This window comes from Notothenia rossii, assembly GCF_949606895.1.
Source record: "Notothenia rossii genome assembly, chromosome: 9".
Classification (NCBI taxonomy): Eukaryota; Metazoa; Chordata; class Actinopteri; order Perciformes; family Nototheniidae; genus Notothenia; species Notothenia rossii.
In genome coordinates this window covers 73,339,571-73,360,360 of record NC_136907.1, presented here as the reverse complement: position 1 = coordinate 73,360,360, position 20,790 = coordinate 73,339,571, and the positions used below count along the sequence as shown (strand labels likewise).

At 40.0% G+C, this 20,790-nt stretch overlaps 1 protein-coding gene and 1 long non-coding RNA gene across 2 annotated transcripts in view; one reads left to right on the top strand and one right to left on the bottom strand.

The window, feature by feature from the left end:
- LOC307020224 overlaps window positions 1–20,790 on the bottom strand; it is a 411,310-nt gene that overhangs the window by 357,278 nt on the left and 33,242 nt on the right. The window lies entirely within an intron of this gene.
- Window positions 1–20,790, top strand: part of kirrel1b (kirre like nephrin family adhesion molecule 1b) — an 82,088-nt gene that overhangs the window by 53,141 nt on the left and 8,157 nt on the right. The window contains exons 4-12 of the mRNA XM_079651388.1: window positions 1–17; window positions 3,799–3,949; window positions 4,520–4,625; window positions 5,721–5,869; window positions 7,289–7,416; window positions 7,981–8,107; window positions 10,455–10,555; window positions 17,366–17,582; window positions 19,382–19,489. The exon at window positions 1–17 is cut by the window's left edge and continues 141 nt beyond it. Coding sequence (XP_079507514.1) covers window positions 1–17; window positions 3,799–3,949; window positions 4,520–4,625; window positions 5,721–5,869; window positions 7,289–7,416; window positions 7,981–8,107; window positions 10,455–10,555; window positions 17,366–17,582; window positions 19,382–19,489 — 1,104 coding nt within the window. The remainder of the gene's footprint in view (window positions 18–3,798; window positions 3,950–4,519; window positions 4,626–5,720; window positions 5,870–7,288; window positions 7,417–7,980; window positions 8,108–10,454; window positions 10,556–17,365; window positions 17,583–19,381; window positions 19,490–20,790) is intronic.

Below are 20,790 nucleotides of genomic sequence, written 5' to 3'. Positions count from 1 at the left end.
GGGCCGTCCAGTCCACGGTGACTCACACACACCCTACACACGGTCACGCAACATAAAACCCACATAAAGAGTTTATTACTGTCCACTAAAATGAGATCTGCATAATCTCAAAAGGCTACTATAGTGGAAAAGTGTTTGTAAAAGTCTAGTATCTGCAGCCTCAGTAACTGCACTCTCCGTCTGCTTGTTTGTTTGTTTAGAGGCTTGTTGCCGTGGGCGATGCAAAGGGGAATTACAGTTTGTACACCTCAGGCCTCACATCGCCCCGCGGTGCAAAGTCAGCACAAGACTTTCATGCTTCTTGGTTGACAAAATGATAGCATCTCTACAGATGGAGACCATATTTATTATTGAATAGCTTTTTTAAATGCTTATAAATTGCATATTCTGACCTGATGACCAGTTGCCCCGCAGCATTTTGCGCCTTGATTCCTGTAAGGGATTAAGAGATCTGGAGATAACTCAGTATTTACCTTAAATAGTGTCAATGAAAGTGTGTAAACATCACTGAAATGCATCACTGGTATATATGTACCATATCACATTAACTATAAGTAATGTCTTACTCTGAGAAAGCCATGCTCTGTTGTATGATAAAACAGGAAACAGGCAGACAAAATAATTAAAAACCAAGGTACTTCATATTTAGGGGAAATAAACAGCGTTATTGGACCAGGATGAGTTCAATTAAACCGATATTTAACACATTTTGCAGCCCCTCATTTCCCTGAAAGGGTTCATCCAAAGGACACAACCTCAATAAACAAAGCCGACACTCAGCATGTTGTATTTTGAGGCATACATGTTATATTTATTTAAAAACAAAAGCGTGACATGAGAATATCAAACCTCTCCCTTCTCATATCATTTATCAAATCAGTTTATTTTTTGTGCCGCAAACTCACTAAATATGTATGAGTTGTATAACATTTCAGATGATTTGTGAATGAAGTGTTTGGAGCGTGATTACCATACGGAAGAATCAAAGTAATTGTGCCTTTGGTATCTCTCCAATTGAGAGGTTTTAAAAGTTTAATAAAAAGCAATGAGGTTTGGAATGAAACCGGATAATATCTGCACGGTGACTTGCTTTCATTCAGTCGTAGCTTTGATTCCCTCTCGGGACACATGCTGCAGTTAAATCCAATAGAATGGGAAATGTAGTTAGCATTTTAGCATTTCACGAATCAAAGTCAAAGTGTTTTTTTGTTGAGATGCCAACAATAAGACCTTTGGTTTTGTTCTAAGACATAAACTAAGTCAGTAAATAAATACCCCACTCCTGATAGTCCAAAGCTTCTACAGTAAGTGTCATAATAATGGTGGTTGCTAAAAAGTGGCCTAATGAGACTGCTAAACATTATCACGCTAACATTAGCCACCTTTAGCTCAGCGGTGGTGACATGAAGTCCTCTAACCGTGATGTAGCTCGTTTACAGTTTTGAATTAGCTATTGAGTTCAGGCAATTTCATATACACTTCAAAAGTGGAAAATATCTTGAGATTATCCTGTTGAACAAAACCTATGACTACCAGAAATGTGTGTTTGCAACATAGCTTATTTATTGCAATATTCCAAAATCCAATGGAGAAATCCCATCGTTTTCTTTCAGGAAGCCCTTGCCATGTTAACTTCTGTTTACGTCATCACTGCACCACTTTAAAACGTGTCTATCATTTCTCTTCCATCTGCAGTGCATTTTGTATGGCCATTGTTTACCGCAAGAGAAGCCCATGTGAAGAAACCCCTCCAAACTTTATGGTCGTGACACAACGGGAAACATAGAGCCAAGATATTTTTAATTAACCCAAGTAACACCGGCAGACTCTCCCTCACACACCGACACATAAAAGCAGGAACTGTACTTAGTGACACTTATAATCACAGTGATATATTTTGCACTCCTTTCTCCCACTATCACGCTCCTGCATGCTCTCCTACACTCATGAAATTATGCCTGCAAGTGCACACACAAACACAAACACACACACACACACACACACACACACACACACACACACACACACACACACACACACACACACACACACACACACACACACACACACACATACACTCACGCACATATGTACACTCATACTCTCATATGCACATGGAGGCAGCAGCAAACACTGACTCAGAGGCTCAAACACAGATGTTTTTGCATCTCTTGCTTCCCGTTTTATGCCCCCCACACGCTCATACATATTACATGCTGCTCTTATGCTATCGTGTTACTGACCACGCTTTTACACCACAGAGAAGGCTGTGAACACTTTCTTGACAGATTTTGTAGCCGTGTTGCAAAGCATCCCACATCAAGAATTGTTGGGTTGAGAATTCCAGAAAAGACAGACAACTTCGAAGTTTAAGTATTTATTGTAAAGAGAGCAAAAGATATATTCTCTTGGCCAAGGACTCATCACGTCTTTGGGAATCACAGGCAGCAAAGCTGTAATCTGTAACCACCAAATCCGTGAAGAGCCTCGAACCCATACTTGTCAACCCTCCCGATTTCATTGGCCTCTCCCGGTTTCCTCCCGGGGTCATATCTCTCCCACATTTCTCCCGATTTCTGACAAAAATCAGATTTACTCAGGACTGTTTCCACTCGGACTTTCATACAGCTACACCATTGTTTGGTTTCCATGGTAACGCGTCTCTTTAGTGGCGCGCAACTGAAAGTCTGAGAGGGTGAGGAAGATAATCACAGAAAACAGAACAAGAATCGACAACTACTCCTTTCCAGCCCACACATATGCTCCATCAAGGATTAATCTAACAGCTCCGGAGATCCACTAGCACCCCCCCCCCCATTTTGCAGATATAGCGGGAAACCATAATGTTGCTTCCTAGCTTTGCGGGGGAGCGCGGCTCCCATACAAAGTGAAGGCCGGTGCGATGTGCTGTTCTGAATACCTCTTTGTGTTCTCTCAGTCTCTGCACTCGACCTTGCTACTTTCAATATTGCAAGCTAAACTTCCTTCTGACTATTCCCCTCGTTGGTATCTAACCCATCAGAACCTGGGATTAGTGATTGTGTCTATTTATTCTATAGTCATAGCAATCTCATGAGCACAATAAGCATATCATGTAATAATAAGAATCAGTCTTTTAATGTTATATAAAAATAGACTCCACAGAATCCAGGGAGACTGAAGTGATAAGAGTTATAACGTGTGTCTTATAGCCGCAAAAAAGAGAGTTAATTATAGATTCCAAAAAACAAGGAAGTCCTTTAATCTATCAAATGAACACACTTCAAATTCCCAGAGCTCAAGATATCGTCTTGAAATTGCTTCCCCTATCTGTACGATTAACCAACTTTTTCACATAAGTATTCATCTCTCATTTCGATAGCAAGGTCGAGGGTCCTCATAAAACTGAATTGCTTGCGATAATTAGAAGAACATTTTCTAGATTTCCCTGCACCGATATTAAACATGATGACGATGAAGCACCAGAGCACGGATGTGTATTTCTCCTTTTCCCCTTTTCAGTTTCCTTTCCTGCATCATGTCTGAAAATGTTGTTTATTACAGATTGCCTTTTCTATTTCCATGTTATGCTAAGTCTTGGCTCCATTAATAACCATCCTGTGTCCCTCTCATTGTCTCCTCCCCTTCCTCTCTCTTATGTCTCCCATGACATTTCCCATTCCCTCCTTTTTATGTCCTTCTCGTCCTTCCACATCCACTGTGCTCCTCCTCCTCCTCTGCTTTGATCTTTTTCTGTTTCTCCCTCCCAAAATTCTACCCACGTTCATCCTCTCCTTCTCTATGTCTTCGCCCCAACAGGAAGTGTTACCTGACAGGAAGAGGGTGACGACCAGGAGCTACCTGCCCATCGTCCCGGCCGACACTGACAGTGGTCGCAACTTCACCTGTGTCGCCAGCAACCCTGCGGTTCCCATGGGAAAACGAGCCACTGTTGCCCTCAACGTCCACCGTATGTTTCCCGTTTTGTCACTAAAGGGGCAGGTGGGGCTGATTTTGTGTCGGCACATAAAGAAATCACGCTATAATTTAAATGACCTGCCCAGCACCTGTCATCTTGAAGTTACGTGCTGTGTTTAGGAATTTATAGCTACTATTTTCCCCCATCGTCAAACCAGGGCGGGTTCCAGATTTTTTTATCGCTGTTGCATTGATTTAGCATCCTCTTTGGAGCCACTCATTTTTATCCTGAAGCGGTTGAGCCAGTTGATTTTCTTCAACATAAGGAAAACCTGATACCCTTTTGTGTTTTAAGGGGTTTCTATTGGGTCCTCCAAGAAATAAGGAATGATTGCTCATAAAGAAGTTTGAATTTTCAATTAAAAAGATTGATGTATCTTTCAAAGCCGGTGTTGTAATTAATGGGATAAAAACTACAGTAAGAGTAATTTGAGTTTGAAATGTTATTGTTAAATATATAGCTTGTGTAATTGAATCCCTCATGATGCATTGCACTGAAACAAAGACAGTCATGTGGTTTATCGTTCTACTGTATATCAAATATGTATCTCCTCTTGTGCAGACCCTCCTATGGTGACCCTTTCCATCGAGCCTCGCTCCGTCATGGAAGGAGAGAGAGTAACGTTCACCTGCGCGGCCACCGGAAACCCTCCAATCATCGGAATCAGGTACGGATGAAATGTAGTGTCTCTACTGTGACATGTCTCCATGCTTTAATGTTCTGCTGCACCTCTTTTCACCCTCTGTCTGAAACCAGAGCCCAGTCTGCTCTGATTGGTTAGCTGGCCGGCTCTGTTGTGATTGGTCAACCGCTTAGAGATGTCCCGCCCCTTAGCCTATTACGTACAATGTGTTGAGCACCAGCCAATAGGAACGCAAGTGTTACATAGTGATGTCTATTATGTTACAGAAGTAAACGAAGGAGTCCAATGGAGGTGTTTTCAGACAGGGGGGGGATTTTAGCCTTTGCAGACCATTGACATGCACAAAAACCTTTATAACACACTACAGGAAAGCATAAAAGGGCCTCTTTAAGATCTCAGACCTGGTTTAATTGACTTTAGAAGAATGTGACGGACTGTCTGATGATTTTTTAGGGAAAGTGTTTCATTGCACGCCTGCAGTCCAACATCAAGAGCCAGATTGCAGTTCTGTGTAATGCCAATAGATTTCTTTCTCCATCTATTACAATCTGCTTGTAACTGCCGTCTGGAGGCAATACTGAATTGTAATTTCTGCTTGCAGAACAGAATTGGAGAAAGTATTGAATATTTAAACAATTAAACCACAAGGTAAATCTTAAGTGACAGCACTGAAGCAGTGAAATGGCTAAACGCTGGACTTAAACACGGTGGTTTTAATCTGAGGTTTGAAACGACACCAGAGGGTCCCGGAGTGGGAGCGCTGCCAGGCTCTTAGGCACTAAGCCTATTGAGCCTGTATTAAAAAGTCATCTAATGGCAGATGTGCAATATGGTTATATGATTTTCAGCTATATATCTGGATCACGGAAATGAAGAGAAAAGTATTTCCTTAGCTTGCAATCATTCCCTCGGGTTTTGACATGAAGGCTTTTCAAATGAGACTTTAACAGCTTTAATTGATCATTTAAAAACACTCGTCGACTAATAGTGGAAACATTTGGATCCCCACCAAAAAATGAGAAAAACTCATTATGCTTTTCAGATCTCCCGCTGATAACTGACATAACAATGATTGTAATGCTGGGAATGTTGTTAAACGGTGATGTGTTCCTGTGTCAGGTGGGCGAAGGGTGGCGTGCTGCTGGATGGAGCGAGGGAGACTGTGTTTGTCACCACGGCTGATCACTCCTTCTTCACCGAGCCCGTGTCCTGCCAGGTCTTCAACGTGGTGGGAAGCACCAACGTCAGCATCCTGGTGGACGTGCACTGTGAGTAGAGCAAACACTCCAGAGCTGAGTGGGACTCTGCTGACATTTATATGCTCTAGTAACTATATTAGTCCGTGTTTGGTTGAAGAGCCGTGATTTTATTTGTTGTTACTTGTTTTCATGTATTGTGCAGAATCAATTTGCAAAAGATTGTTGCTGTATAATGATTATGATAATATAAGAAGTGCTTTATTAAGACTAGAAATAAACATTCCAAAATGTAAACATCTCAATAGAAATAAAATAGCATTAGGAACAAAAAGTAGAAAATATAATACAATTCCTAGGTCATTGCCTCTCGATTAGCTTATGGCATTTGTTGTGAAAGACACATGGCAAATAGTGAACGTGCATTAAATAAAGCAAGCCCTAATTACAGAAAAGAAGTAGTAGGGCTGTCCTTTGTTGCATTATCCCCATGTCTCTCCTTATTCTCTGTGTTTCTTCAGCTGTTTACTACACGGTTACTAACAAACACTTATAAGAGAGTGATACATATTGTTCATTTCGAATATGATAGGTATCAAAAGCAGTTAAGTGTGTGACCATACTTTGAAATATGTTCAAATAACCTTAAGCGTGCTTTTTCAAATGTTTCTATATATCGCTGTTTATACAGTAGAGCTGTTCCTGTTTTAATGTATGTTATGTTTCTTTTGTTGCTGTAATTAAACCTTTTACCGACACTGCAGTTGATGTACTGAAATACTAATAATGTGTGATGTCGCTGTCCATTTAAACTGTCAATATAAATAAGTGATTTGCTAAATATACAGAAGAAAAATAAAGAAACAATAATTACGCTTATGCTGTTAAACGAGAACAAATGTACCGCACTGAAGCATGCTTGCTTTGTGATAAGAGGTTTTATTTGACTGCCAGCTACATGAAAGGTTTCCCCAATGAGAGTTTAAAGAAGATCTACTCCAACACATTTTGGAAAATACAGTAAAAATAAATGATTTCTTAATAATATTTAGCATATTCTGATTTTTAAGGTACTTATTTATCATCAGAATATATTTATTATTAGTCCCACAGAGGGGACATTACATTGTTACAGCAGAAAAGAGCCAAAGACAGCTTAATGTTACCGAAGAAGCATGCATAAAAACATATTAAAGATAAAAAAATAAATAATACAAATGACAAAATACACATCCTGTAACAGTTCTGAGGATTTAGCAGCCAGGTATATATTACACATTTATTAACGGCATCTATATATATCAAGCGTGTATTCCAAATTGTATCTGCATATATATATATTTTTATATACATTTGCTTTTATATTCGGGATTGTGGGAAATGGTATTTCGATCTCTCTCTGTCTGTACACAAAAACTGAAAGATTGTCAATAAAGTTGACTTTGACTTCTGACATCCAGGGGTCTTATTTATCTTTTTACTCTCTTCCAGTTGGCCCCATACTGGTCATTGAGCCTCGGCCTGTGACAGTAGACGTGGACGCTGACGTCACTCTGAACTGCAAGTGGTCCGGAAACCCCCCCCTCACCCTCACCTGGACCAAGAAGGGCTCCAGCATGGTGAGGACAGACCATCTAACCTTCCCCCAAACTTTGACCTATTAGCCCACATGTTTCATGCATGTATGATTTCATATTTTATTCCAATAACATTTTGAATATTTAAAAAGGGGTGCCACATATTATCGGAAATCCCACTCCTCACGAATTACAGACAGAAAACCCCAGCCTATATTAATGTCCACGACCCAGACTCCATCAATGTTTTCTCAGTGGTAAAGCAGACGGTAGGAACTGAGACTCAGTCTTCATATTCTAAATCTTTAATTCATGCCTAACAAGTTAAGAAAAGCTCCATGAAAAAAACTAATGGAGCCTGCCGAGTAAATCAACATGTTTTATGAATTAAATATAGATCCCCCTCCTTTATTTGAAAAATCTTTCCCTATCCGCCGCCCTCTACATCACAAAGCTACTTTCCTGCTTCTAATCTCATGCTGTCTTAAACATTTGTGTGTGTGTGTGTGTGTGTGTGTGTGTGTGTGTGTGTGTGTGTGTGTGTGTGTGTGTGTGTGTGTGTGTGTGTGTGTGTGTGTGTGTGCATGTGCGTGTGTGTGTGTTCAGGTGCTCAGCAACAATAACCAGCTGTATTTGAAGTCAGTGAGCCAGGCCGATGCAGGCCAGTACGTCTGCAAGGCCATCGTTCCCCGTATTGGAGTCGGGGAGACGGAGGTTACACTCACCGTCAACGGTCAGTTACTATTCAACTACTACTGATATGAATAACAACTGTAATATAACCCACTGCAGTCAGCATGTCGTTGTGTCCCTGAGACACTTCACCCCAAGTTGCTCCTGTGGGGATTGCCCACAGTATTGAGTATGTAAGTCGCTTTAAAGCGTCTAACAAGTATCATGTAATATAAGCAAAAATGACATTACTGGCTACTCTGTTTCTACTTCATTCTGCTGTCATTTGGTCATTTGTTTTGTAACATTGAATACAAAATGTTAAAAAAAAAAAAATTCTCCCGATTCCGATCTCTTGAAAATCACGTGATCGGCTCCTCCCCGATCACGTGATCGGATCGGGACATCTCTAGTATTTACTACATCATCCTGCAGCTACTTCATTCCTTTATTTTTGTTTCACTTATTTTTGTATAATGCTGCTACTTACCTTTCCATAATTGGAATGTGTAACTTTAATAAGTGTGCATGCCACTGTTACGGTTTGCGGAAAAGGTAGGACCCAAATGCAGACTATAAAAAGGTAAAAGGTCTAGAAACAAAAACGAGCTTTATTTAAAAGCTGATGAACATAAACATGGCACGAAAATACACAAGTAGCACAAGGTAGCATTAACAAACAAAACTGACCGCGACCAACATGGAGGGAGACAGAAAAGACAAACAATGAACCGACACCGAACACAGGAAGAGACAAGACTAAATACAGGGAGGGGTAACCACGAGACGAGAAACAGCCGGGCAGGGGAGGAGAAACACAAGGGCAACAGGTGAACACAATCAGACAACTAGACACACCAGAGGAAAAACACAGGGAGAGGGACCAGACAATAACCCAGGAGGAAAACATGACAGGGAGAACAGCAAAACACCAACACCTACACATAGAAACATGACGTAACATGAATATCGGGACAGACACTTTACTAAATACTGTTTTTATATTGTCTCTTTAGGTATTGTGTCTTTGCTGTAACAATGTAAATGTCCCCTCTGTGGGAATTCTGATTAACATGTAGAACAAATCTCCCTCAGCCCTGCTTCTCGGTCAAACACGAATAATCAATTACATCCTCCACGATGTGTTTGTTCAATCTAGAGTTATTTCCTATAAAATGCATGTATGTCTCAGACTGCCTGTCGACCCGGCATGAATCATTTAGGTCCAAGCCCGACCCGACCTCAACAGCTCATTTTTCAGCGGCGAAACAGGCTCAAAGCCAACATTTCAAAGTCAAAACTCTCTCCCCCACCACGGAGAGACCAGCAATTACTTGATAAATCAAAACCGAACAAAATTACCACAATTACGAAAAGGGGAGTTCACAAATGCTCCTTAAATCTTGGCCAACTGACAAAGGGTCACGTTCGTTGTCCCGTCCTTGAAGTCCAAGAGTGGCTTCTTTTACACATTTGACTCTATTAGGTTAACGCGGATCACACAAAGGCAAGTATTTGCAGCAGAAAAAAATGATGGATGGTTTATAAATCCACCTTTACTGTCAGTTTTGAGAGACGATATAAAATGTATGGTGTCTGTGAACACAAAGGGTCAAAGTCAAGTCCCATTTTGTCCCAGCCAGAGGACAGTGAGGGACTCATCAAGCTGCCATAGCTTTTTAAAAGGCCCTTTTATGATTTGTGGGGTTATCCCTTTCCTTTAGTGTTTTATATGGGTTTTTGAGTTATGTAAACGTGAAGTATTAGAGACACAATTTACTATAAAGAAAACCTTAAAATGAGCAGAATAGGGCCCCTTTAAAGCGTTGTTCAACTGGGAAATGGAAGTAAATGGTCCGCAGAGGCTCAAATCCTTGTGTTCCCTGCAGAGGGAGTTTCTCGCACACACACTCCCCCCCTGTCTGAAACACCTCCATTGGACTCCTTTCTTTACTTCTGTAAGATAGTGACATCACTGTGTAGCACTCGCCTTGCTATTGGCTAATGCTACAGATTGTACATGATAGGCTAAGGGGCGGGTCCTCTCTAAGCAGAGCACGGGCAGTAGGAGAAAAATAAAGGCCTTGTTGAACATTAAGGCAACGAAACATGTCGAAGTAGAGGCAAAAAATACAATTATAAAACCTTAACATTAAAGCATTTTCAAATGGAATTAAGTGAGCATAAACCAACCATTATGACACCAACCTATATCACATTGTCAAACATATTTGAAAGACATTTTATTGGGGGTCTTTGGCTATGGATCTATGTAACAGCAAGTGTTGATGCGGTTGTGACTTTGTGATTGGTTGTTACAGTAAGTTGAATGCAAAAGATGCTTCTCAGACCTTATGACTTGTTGGTAATCCTCTTATGTCTTCTCCATCTCTCTCTCTCTGGCTTAGGCCCTCCAATCATCTCCAGCGATACAGTTCAGTACTCTGTCCGAGGCGAGCGAGGAGAGATCAAGTGTTACATCGCCAGCACCCCCCCACCTGATAAGATTGTAAGTCCATCCTTGGAAGTTGTAATCTGCTGCAGTCGTGCTCGACCTTTTTTCTCAGATTGCATCTACCTCAAACAGAACACCTTCCGGTAAAACAGTGAAAACAAAAAACGATAAGCTCCATTGTGTTGCAATTGTGTCCCAAATATGTGAGAACAATCTGTTCCTCCTCTGAGCGGGAAGGTGTGACTCATCAAAAGCAGCTGCTGTGGTAGAAATGAAGAAGGAGACACAGATATAAGAAATAATGAAACACAGCTTTGAGTGTTTCCTATAGTCAGAGTTACAAAGTTATCTCCCCCATGAAAGGGTCAGCGCAGCGTCAATACCATCTTGATTCCAGTATGAATTGGAGCAACCAGCCGAAACGGTTCCAAATCAGTGGTCCCTCACAAAGTGGTAGCCATCTTTTCTCTATAAGAAGGCGCTCACACACAGATTGCCTCGGCAGCAAACTGTAATAGATATCCTCCTGAAATGTGCTGTAACTGCTGTACGCTGTTTTCTCTTTTTTATTCCTGCCTTTTCTTAAAGTCGCTGAGTGCAATACTTGATCAACAGCTTAATATAAAGTGTCTATGAGTGTTATGGTATGTGCTATAAACCTTTAAAGGACAGCCGAATGTTAAAAAAAAAAAAAAAGCCAGAAAATGGAAAATAAATCCACTTTGAAGGCTGGAATGAGTTAGAGAGAGGGTGGGGGGTATAACAGATTGAAATAAGAGGGGGAGAAATGGAGGGAGAGTAAAATTCTGTACCTTTCAGCGTCAATTATCCAATTGTGCAGTGCCGACATGACAGAAATCAGAGCTTTTAGGAAGCTTCAGCCCCCTGCTGCAGCAGCAGAGCTCAGAGCGTATAATGTGATACGACATTATAGTCTCGGCTTAATGCAGAGACACAAGGACTTATAAAATATGGAGTGTGTGTGTGTGTGTGTGTGTGTGTGTGTGTGTGTGTGTGTGTGTGTGTGTGTGTGTGTGTGTGTGTGTGTGTGTGTGTGTGTGTGTGTGTGTGTGTGTGTGTGTGTGTGTGTGTGTGTGTGGAAAATAGGCAATGAAGTATTGAGAAATTGAGATACAGACAGAGGTGGTGCAATAAAAAAAAAATCATTGTGAGGAAGAAAGAATAAAAGAGAGGGATTTTGAGAAACAGAAAAGACGCATTATGTCAGACTGTCACAGAGAAAGAGAAGATTTTTTTTTTAATTTCTCCACTCTTGATTTCCTCTCTCATTTTTTTCAAATCCAGGTTAAAAGGTACATTAGCCAAACATATGGCTTTATGTATATTTGATATCGCCATGCTCCATTTTTAATACCTTCAAATATCTACCTCAGCAGATTTTAAGTAGAAAAACCTGCTTGAGTTTTTATCGCTCTTGTACACTTGATGCACTCCGTGTGTGTGTGTGTGTGTGTGTGTGTGTGTGTGTGTGTGTGTGTGTGTGTGTGTGTGTGTGTGTGTGTGTGTGTGTGTGTGTGTGTGTGTGTGTGTGTGTGTGTGTGTGTGTGTGTGTGTGTGTGGGGGTGAGGATTTATTTTTCATTCCCAGCCTCAACGGTTTTAATTAGGAACATACCGCACCAGGAGAAAGCATACATAGTTACCAAGGTGTGAGAATTTAATTTGTTTTGCTTCAAATGTATTTCCTGCTTTAGTCTCTCTAAACCAGGGGAGTCAAACTCAAACACACAGTGGGCCAAAATGAAAAAATGGGTACTAGTCAGAATCAGAATGAGAATACCTTTATTAGTCCCACAGAGGACATCGTTACAGCAGGAAAGAGCCACAGACAGCTTAATATCACCTACTGTATGTTAAGAAAAAAGTACTAAGTTATAATATAATAAAAAATATAATATAAAAAATAAAAGTAAAAGAAAAATATGTTCCAAAATACAAATCCTGTAACAGTTCTTAGGATTTAGCAGCCAGGTATAAATGACACAGTTATTAACGGCATATTTATATATATTGCACATATTGCACATAGTTGATTGGTATTTAACAGCAAGGGCTGATATGGTCTGTGTTGTGGTGTGTAGGGGGGGGGGGGGGGGGTCTACTAGGGGCTGTGCTGGTTGTAAAGTCTGACCGCTGCAGGAAGGAAGGACCTGCGGTATCTCTCCGTGTGACAGCCTGTCCCTGAAGGAGCTGCACAGTGAGGGCCGGACTGGTTCAATGTGTATTGCAAAACTTATTGAAATGAACTTATTGCACAAATTAAACCTGGAACTAACACAGCTTAAATTATTGCCTATAAAAACAACATTAAATAATCAGCTGCATTCATTTCTTATGGCTCTATCTGCAGCTTTTCCAGAGTCATTTCTTATAATTACATTTTTCCACAGGCTAACAACAGCTTCAACAAAACTATTTCCCTCAAAGAACAAACCAAACATGCCCTGTTGTCTCAAGAAACAAAGTGCAGAAGGAAACATCCATGTAAACTCAGTCTGCTGCTCTGTGATGCTAGTTCAAGCAAGAGACTTGGCATCTCATCTCGGGTGCAAGCTCATCAATGTTTGGGGTCAGGCTCTGAGCTGAGGAGACCCTCAGGATGGTGTGCGTACAATATAGCGCCGGTGTGTGTATTTGTGTGTGTGTGTGTGTGTGTGTGTGTGTGTGTGTGTGTGTGTGTGTGTGTGTGTGTGTGTGTGTGTGTGTGTGTGTGTGTTTGAAAGTGAGTTTCTTTAGGTAACACAATACAATATAAGATAAAGTGAAATCTGCTTTATTGATCCCTCATGAGAAATCGGGGAAATGGAGTTTTGATAAAAATCCAACAAATGAAACATATTGGAAATTCTGCTTCATCACGGTGCCTCCTATCAGCGTTAAAGGACTTCTCCTGCTGTGTTGATTAGGAGCAGATTTATAGATTTGTAAAAGTGTAAGTGCGCACATTTACCAAGCCTTTAATCTTATCTCAATCCTAACTGGATGCACCTGCTTTACCATTTAATGCAATCTCTTTTAAATGGTAGATAACTGAAGAGCAGGTTTGGACTATGTGCTTTTCTAGTGCGCTGAAACAACCGATTGCATACATGTGTTCATATTTAATGTTTACATAATGATATAGCACTTTTTTAAGTTACTATGAGGAATAGTTACCTTGGTTATGAAGCAATCTCAATATAACACTGATACTTCTTTATGACATGTACAAGTAAACAAGACTTTCACTGAGAAGATGGCTATATCTCCATAGTTACTCTTTATTGCTGTCATCTATTTCAACGGCTCCAAGCTTAGAAACACTCAGGCTTGTATACTATGCACCCAAAATGAAATTAGAACAAATAAAAAGTGTGTCCTTGTCGTAACTTCAAACACATTTACAGAATGCTTTACAGAACACAAAAGAGAGACCATTGCAGCATGCCATAAACAAGAGCCACCATCTTTAGTTAGTAAGAAATATCAGATGAAATGTACAGATCAATAAAAGATTGAATAAGGAAGATTATCAAATGTTTGATAACACGTTCATTTAGTCAATGGATTTACAAAGAGATGAATAAGTTGATATACCGACTTGCAAGATACCCAACAGGGAGTTTTAACTAATCGGGTGAGTGGATAAACGATCAGGAGATCTCTATTATACGATCTTGGACTTAATTGGTTAATATATCTGAATAGACACAGTATGCAGCAGCTCCACTGGGTCTGGATGTACAGGACTGTCTCAGAAAATTAGAATATTGTGATAAAGTTCTTTATTTTCTGTAATGCAATTAAAAAAACAAAAATGTCATACATTCTGGATTCATTACAAATCAACTGAAATATTGCAAGCCTTTTATTATTTTAATATTGCTGATTATGGCATACAGCTTAAGAAAACTCAAAAATCCTATCTCAAAAAATTAGAATAGTTCCTCAGACCAAGTAAAAAAAAAAGATTTATAACAGCAAAACACAATCAAACATTTGAAAATGTCCATTAATGCACTCAGTACTTGGTTGGGAATCCTTTTGCACGGATTACTGCATCAATGCGGCGTGGCATGGAGGCAATCAGCCTGTGGCATTGCTGAGGTGTTATGGATGCCCAGGATGCTTCAATAGCGGCCTTTAGCTCATTAGCATTGTTGGGTCTGGTGTCTTTCAGCTTCTTCTTCACAATACCCCACATATTCTCTATGGGGTTCAGGTCAGGGGAATTTGCAGGCCAATCGAGGACAGTAATGCCATGGTCAGTACACCAGTTACTGGTGGTTTTGGCACTGTGGGCAGGTGCCAGATCATGCTGGAAAATGAATTCCTCATCTCCATAGAGCTTTTCAGCAGACGGAAGCATGTAGTGCTCTAAAATCTCTTGGTACACAGCTGCATTTACTCTGGGCTTGATGAAACACAGTGGACCAACACCAGCAGCTGACATGGCTCCCCAAACCATCGCTGACTGTGGGAACTTCACACTGGATTTCAAGCAACTTGGATTTTGCTCCTCTCCAGCCTTTCTCCAGACTCTGGCGCCTTGACTTCCAAATGAAATACAAAACTTGCTTTCGTCTGAAAAGAGGACTTTGGACCACTGTGCAACTGTCCAGTGCTTCTTTTCCTTAGCCCAAGTCAGACGCCTCTTCCGTTGTCTTGAGTTCAGAAGTGGCTTGACCATGGGAATACGGCTATTGTAGCCCATTTCCCGGACACGTCTGTGAACAGTGACTTTTGATACCTGGACTCCAGCTTCAGTCCACTGTCTTTGAAGCTCCCCCAAATTCTGGAAGCGACTCTTCTTCACAATGCTGTTAAGGCTGCGGTCATCTCTCTTGGTTGTGCAGCGTTTCCTGCCACATTTCCCCCTTCCAACAGACTTTTTGTGGATGTGCTTTGAAACTGCACTCTGTCAACAGCTTGCTCTTTGAGAAATTTCTTTTTGTGTCTTACCCTCCTGATGGAGGGTGTCAATGACGGTCCTCTGGACAGCAGTCAGATCAGCAGTCTTCCCCATACTTGTGATTTAGTTTACTGAACCAAGCTGAGTGTTTTTCAAGGCTCAAGAAACCCTTGCAGGTGTTTCGAGTTAATTAGACGATTCAAGTGATTCGTTGAACACCCTACTAGTATACTTTTTCATGATATTCTAATATTTAGAGATAGGATATTTGAGTTTTCTTAAGCTGTATGCCATAATCAGCAATATTAAAATAATAAAAGGCTTGCAATATTTCAGTTGATTTGTAATGAATCCAGAATGTATGACATTTTTGTTTTTTTAATTGCATTACAGAAAATAAAGAACTTTATCACAATATTCTAATTTTCTGAGACAGTCCTGTATAATCTCGGGCTGCACGATCTGAGACAAATGTTTAATTGTGATTCTTTTTGACAGGTACTGCAATTGCGATATGAGAGGGAACGACCATTTAAAACAAATGTATTTGGTTAAGTCTGTAGAATAGGATCTGTAGGCTGGGATAGCTCCACAATACTTCATGATGTTTAACACATATAAATCCTTTAAGAAATATAATGCTTCCTATGATTTGGATATTGTCCATACTGCGACTTCGATAAAATCGTTTTTTTATTTTTTTATTTAAATCTTTATTGTCACATTGTACATGGCAGTAACATGCTGGTTACAACCACATTACAATCATGTAACAAATGGCCAGCAAGGCTATACAAAATACAAATATAATGAGAGGCTAGGGATATGTCTTCATGTTATTATATTATAAATGTATCTGTTAGCTACTGTTCCCGTCAAATGTCTTTGTTTTGAGTCAATTGTTCCCACTTTCTGTTGAGTTGTGTTTCTTCATATCTCAATTTATAAGTCAGTTTTTCCATCAAAAAGATTTCTTACAACATGGTTTGGTAACTTATCAGTTAAATCTTAAATCACAACTCCAGAGCTTGATAAAAAAGGGCTGGAAAAATAATTGGCATGCTTCCACCATCCTCTCTTCAGGAGACATTTGAGGAGATGGTGAGAAAGCAAGGCCGTAAAATCACATGCGACCCCAAACACATCCTGTACAGAGAGTTTGAGTTGCTGCCCCCTCGAGGGCAGAAGGTATAGATTACCAAACTGTAAATTGAACAGGTATAAGTTTCCTTTGTTCGGCTGTCAATCAAGCTGCTGAACGGTCAGAAACAATTGTGATTATGCTGTGTTAGGAGTTGTTGGGAGGTGAAATGTTTACAGTGTAGTGCAATCGAGAAGGTTAAATAGGGGAAGTGCAATATGTGTAAATAGGTATGGGCACAATAGGGATATGTGCAATCTGACGGACACTAGGTGCAATAGGGAAAGTGCAATATTGATTATGTATGTGCAATAGGGAAAGTGCTGTGCCTGTATGTTTCTTGTCTGTGTCTTTGCCATGTGATCTCTGTTCTGTATCTATGACTGATTGACCTGAGTGTTGTATGTGTATTATCTCGATGCCCAACACAAATTTCTCCTAAGGAGACAATAAAGCTCTATCTAATCTTATTCCACAATTGTTACCCATAGTTGTTTTGATGGTGGTATTCCTTACCCCAATTCCTAGTGATAGCTTTCTTGCTGGATGTTAGCAGAATGTGTATCAAATATTTATCACTTGCAATCATTTCCTCATTGGATTTACATAAATAGAGTACCAAGCAACTTTTAGAAACCTCAAACCCAATTATTTGAGGTATTTCCTTCCATATCATTTCCCAAAATACAATTATTTTTCTGACATTGCCAAAAAATACGAATGATAAAATTGGCTTTACTGTAAGTGCGAAGCCCTAACTCCAACCTCCTCAAATTACAAATGATATAATGATGTGTAACTGTGTGCCTCAGGTGTGGGCCTGGAAGGAGAACGTGTGGGAGAAGGAGAAGGGCACGCTGATGGAGCGCTACACCGTGGAGCAGAGCAAACCTCTCGATCAGGGCGGGGCCGTGCTCTCCACCCTCACCATCAACAACGTGATGGAGACAGACTTCCACTCGCCCTACAACTGCACCGCCTGGAACTCCTTCGGACCCGGGACCATGATCATCACCCTGGAGGAGACCGGTATGATGTGTTTGTTATAATCTGTTCTGCTGTAACAATGTACATTCCCCCTCTGTGGGACTAATAAAGGTATTCTGATTCTGATATGGAAACAACAAGATAACTCAGATTGTCAGACAGTGGATCCTGATTAGCTACACAGTGAATGATTAGATTCGATTTGTATCATCCAAAGTGAAAGTCCGATTTATTGTCAATCTTTCAGTTTGTGTGTACAGAGAGATCGAAATACTGTTTCCCACAATCCTGAATACAAAAACAAATATATTTAAAAATATGTATGCAAATATGTATATACCTATATATACACAATCAAAGACACATTTATGCACACATTAAGACCTAAATAAAAACACAACAATCAATATATACAAAATAACAGTCACTTCAATATCTTTGAGAATGTACATTAGACTGTCCATAGCAGCGTAAAAAGTGTCTGGTGCTGGATAATAATAATAATAGATCAGATCAAGCTGGGAATTGGCTTCTGAAATATATATATAGTTCTTTCACATCTGTAGATAAGAATTTAGTTCAAGACAGCAAAAGTGTTTATGGCAAATCATATTAACTATCAACAGTCATACTGAACCCAAGGGTTTTGTACAATACAATGACCTTTTGAGGATGTTCTGGCGTTAATGTTCATGCTGAGCAATATTTGTTAGTTGGGACGATATACAGTCTATGGTTGGGACATACATTGTTTGTTTATGATGGGATGTGGACGCAGAAAAGGCTCTGATTTGTAATATTATTACAAGTTACTTTTATATATTCTGAACAGAATCAGAATATGTTATTAACCCAATACTGTAGGTAAAGTGGGTTTTGTTCCATTTGAGAATGAAATTAAGAACAAAAACATAAATACAAATATATAACATACAGTAAGGAGTCCAATTTACGATTTCCATTAAATTGACAAAATAACAAATAAAAACATAAATGTATATAGAGATAAGAAGTTAATGTAAAAAGTCCAATAAAAGGATAACATTTCATAACATAATAATGAGATATAGAATATATATATATAGTACAATATATACAGTTGTATGTGTATATGTACATGTGTGGATACAGTCTTAATTGGTTCAAGGATTCATTAAACACGATAGATAAGTTGCCATTCAAGTCGTGGTTTCAATAGTTCTACAGATGCGGGAGAATAATGAAAGAATGTTGTTTTTTTGGGGCATGGGAGATATTTTTGTAAATGTTTGCTGCCGGGCCCTGAGAGACTTGGTAGCATTGTGTCAATCAAACAAGAGCAGGAGAAGACTGAACACATCAAAAGAAGCATGTTTTTGAAACATTAAAGAAAAGTATTCGTAAAGGAGAAGAGAAAAAACATTCAATTTGGTAGTCTGACTTTAAAGTACGAGGTGACGTAACACCCAGTGATCTCATGCAATCAGCAGAGAACGGCAGGGGGGAAGAAAGCCTCAACATGAAGACAGCTAACATGGATCTCAACAACAATGGCAGCAAATTATTTCAAAAATATATAATGTTCTAAGGAAAATTCTAAATTTTATTCAAAAAATTATTTCTTCATGCTCTGTCAATCTCACTCTTTCAGCTGTCAGATTTCACAAGCTTTAGAAAAACCTTAACATTTGATCCCTTGTGTAACTTTCATGCCTTATCAACGTACATGCAGCCGTCAGAGATTCAGTATTAAGCTAGGACACATACGTAAACAACATCATATCCGTGCAGGTTTTTGTCACAATGAGGTAGCAGCTGTCCCTCACCCCGGACTCCTTTTTCTTTGATTGTATTTGTTTCAGATATCGTACCAGTGGGAATTATCGCCGGGGGTACAGTGGGCTCCTGCATTCTGCTGCTTATGTGTCTACTGGCGCTCGCCTTCTTCCTGTACCGCCAACGCAAAGGCAGTAAGTGCACACATGGCCCTCAAGTGTGTGTGTGTGTGTGTGTGTGTGTGTGTGTGTGTGTGTGTGTGTGTGTGTGTGTGTGTGTGTGTGTGTGTGTGTGTGTGTGTGTGTGTGTGTGTGTGTGTGTGTGTGTGTGTGTGTGTGTGTGTTTGAAAGTGCACTTATTATCTATCAGTCTTTCTTTCATCCACTCATCTGTCATTCTGCCTCTTAACGTTTGAAGAAAGAACCGGTGCCAGCTGTATAGCATTTTATTCAAATGAGATTAATGAATATTCATATATTTATATTATGGCAAACTGCCCTATAACGCCTACTGTACCCTTTTTATTCTACTGACATGGAATTGTGTGATTATTTTTAAATTAATCATATGCCGCTTGTACTCTAGATAAAGCACATAAATACCATAGGGGTAAACACCAGCACTTAAAGGTGAATAGTATTTAAATTATGAATATCTTTGTTGTTTTTACAGCAATGGAATTCAGCAAGGCAGAGGACATGTGGTGTCTATAAGTTGTTTGATTTGAGCTGCTCCACAGTAAATAAAGAATTGGGAAAGACAATGAAGGTGACTGGCAGAGTCCCCAGGGGGATTTTCTGAGGATACGAGTATATTTTCTGGTTCAGAGCTGATAACACGGCTACAGAGAAGATAGCATTGGAAATAGAAACTCAAACAAACATCGTCGTGGCTCCAGATAATCTGTCTCTCATTCGTGCAGCTCAAGACTTCACTGATTGAAATCTTTACTTTTAAGGTCTCTGCTTCGGGGAGAGAGTTGTTTATGTTGACTAATATTGACTGCGCTGTGCTGGATTTAAGGATATGTTTAAAGGGGCCCTATTCTTCTAATTTTCAGGTTCATATTTGTACTTTGTGCCTCGACTGTGACATGTCTCCATGCTTTAATGTTCAAAAAGCGCTTTCTCATACTGCCTGTGCTGCAGCACCTCTTTTCACCCTCTGTCTGAAACCAGAGCCCAGTCTGCTCTGATTGGTTAGCTGACTGGCTTTGTTGTGATTGGTCAACCGCTTAGAGATGTCTCGCCACTTATCACGTACAATGTGATGGAGCGCTAGCCAATAGTTAAAGTGTTACGTAGTGATGTCACTTTGACACGAAAGAAATCGAAAGGAGTTCAATGGAGGCGTTTCAGGCAGTGTGTGGGAGAGAAAATCCCTTTGGAGGGAACTTTGGGATTGTAGCCTCTGGAGACCATTTACATCAGGGGTCTCAAACTCAAGGCCCGGGGGCCAAATCCGGCCCGCGTCTTCATTTTATGTGGCCCCGTAA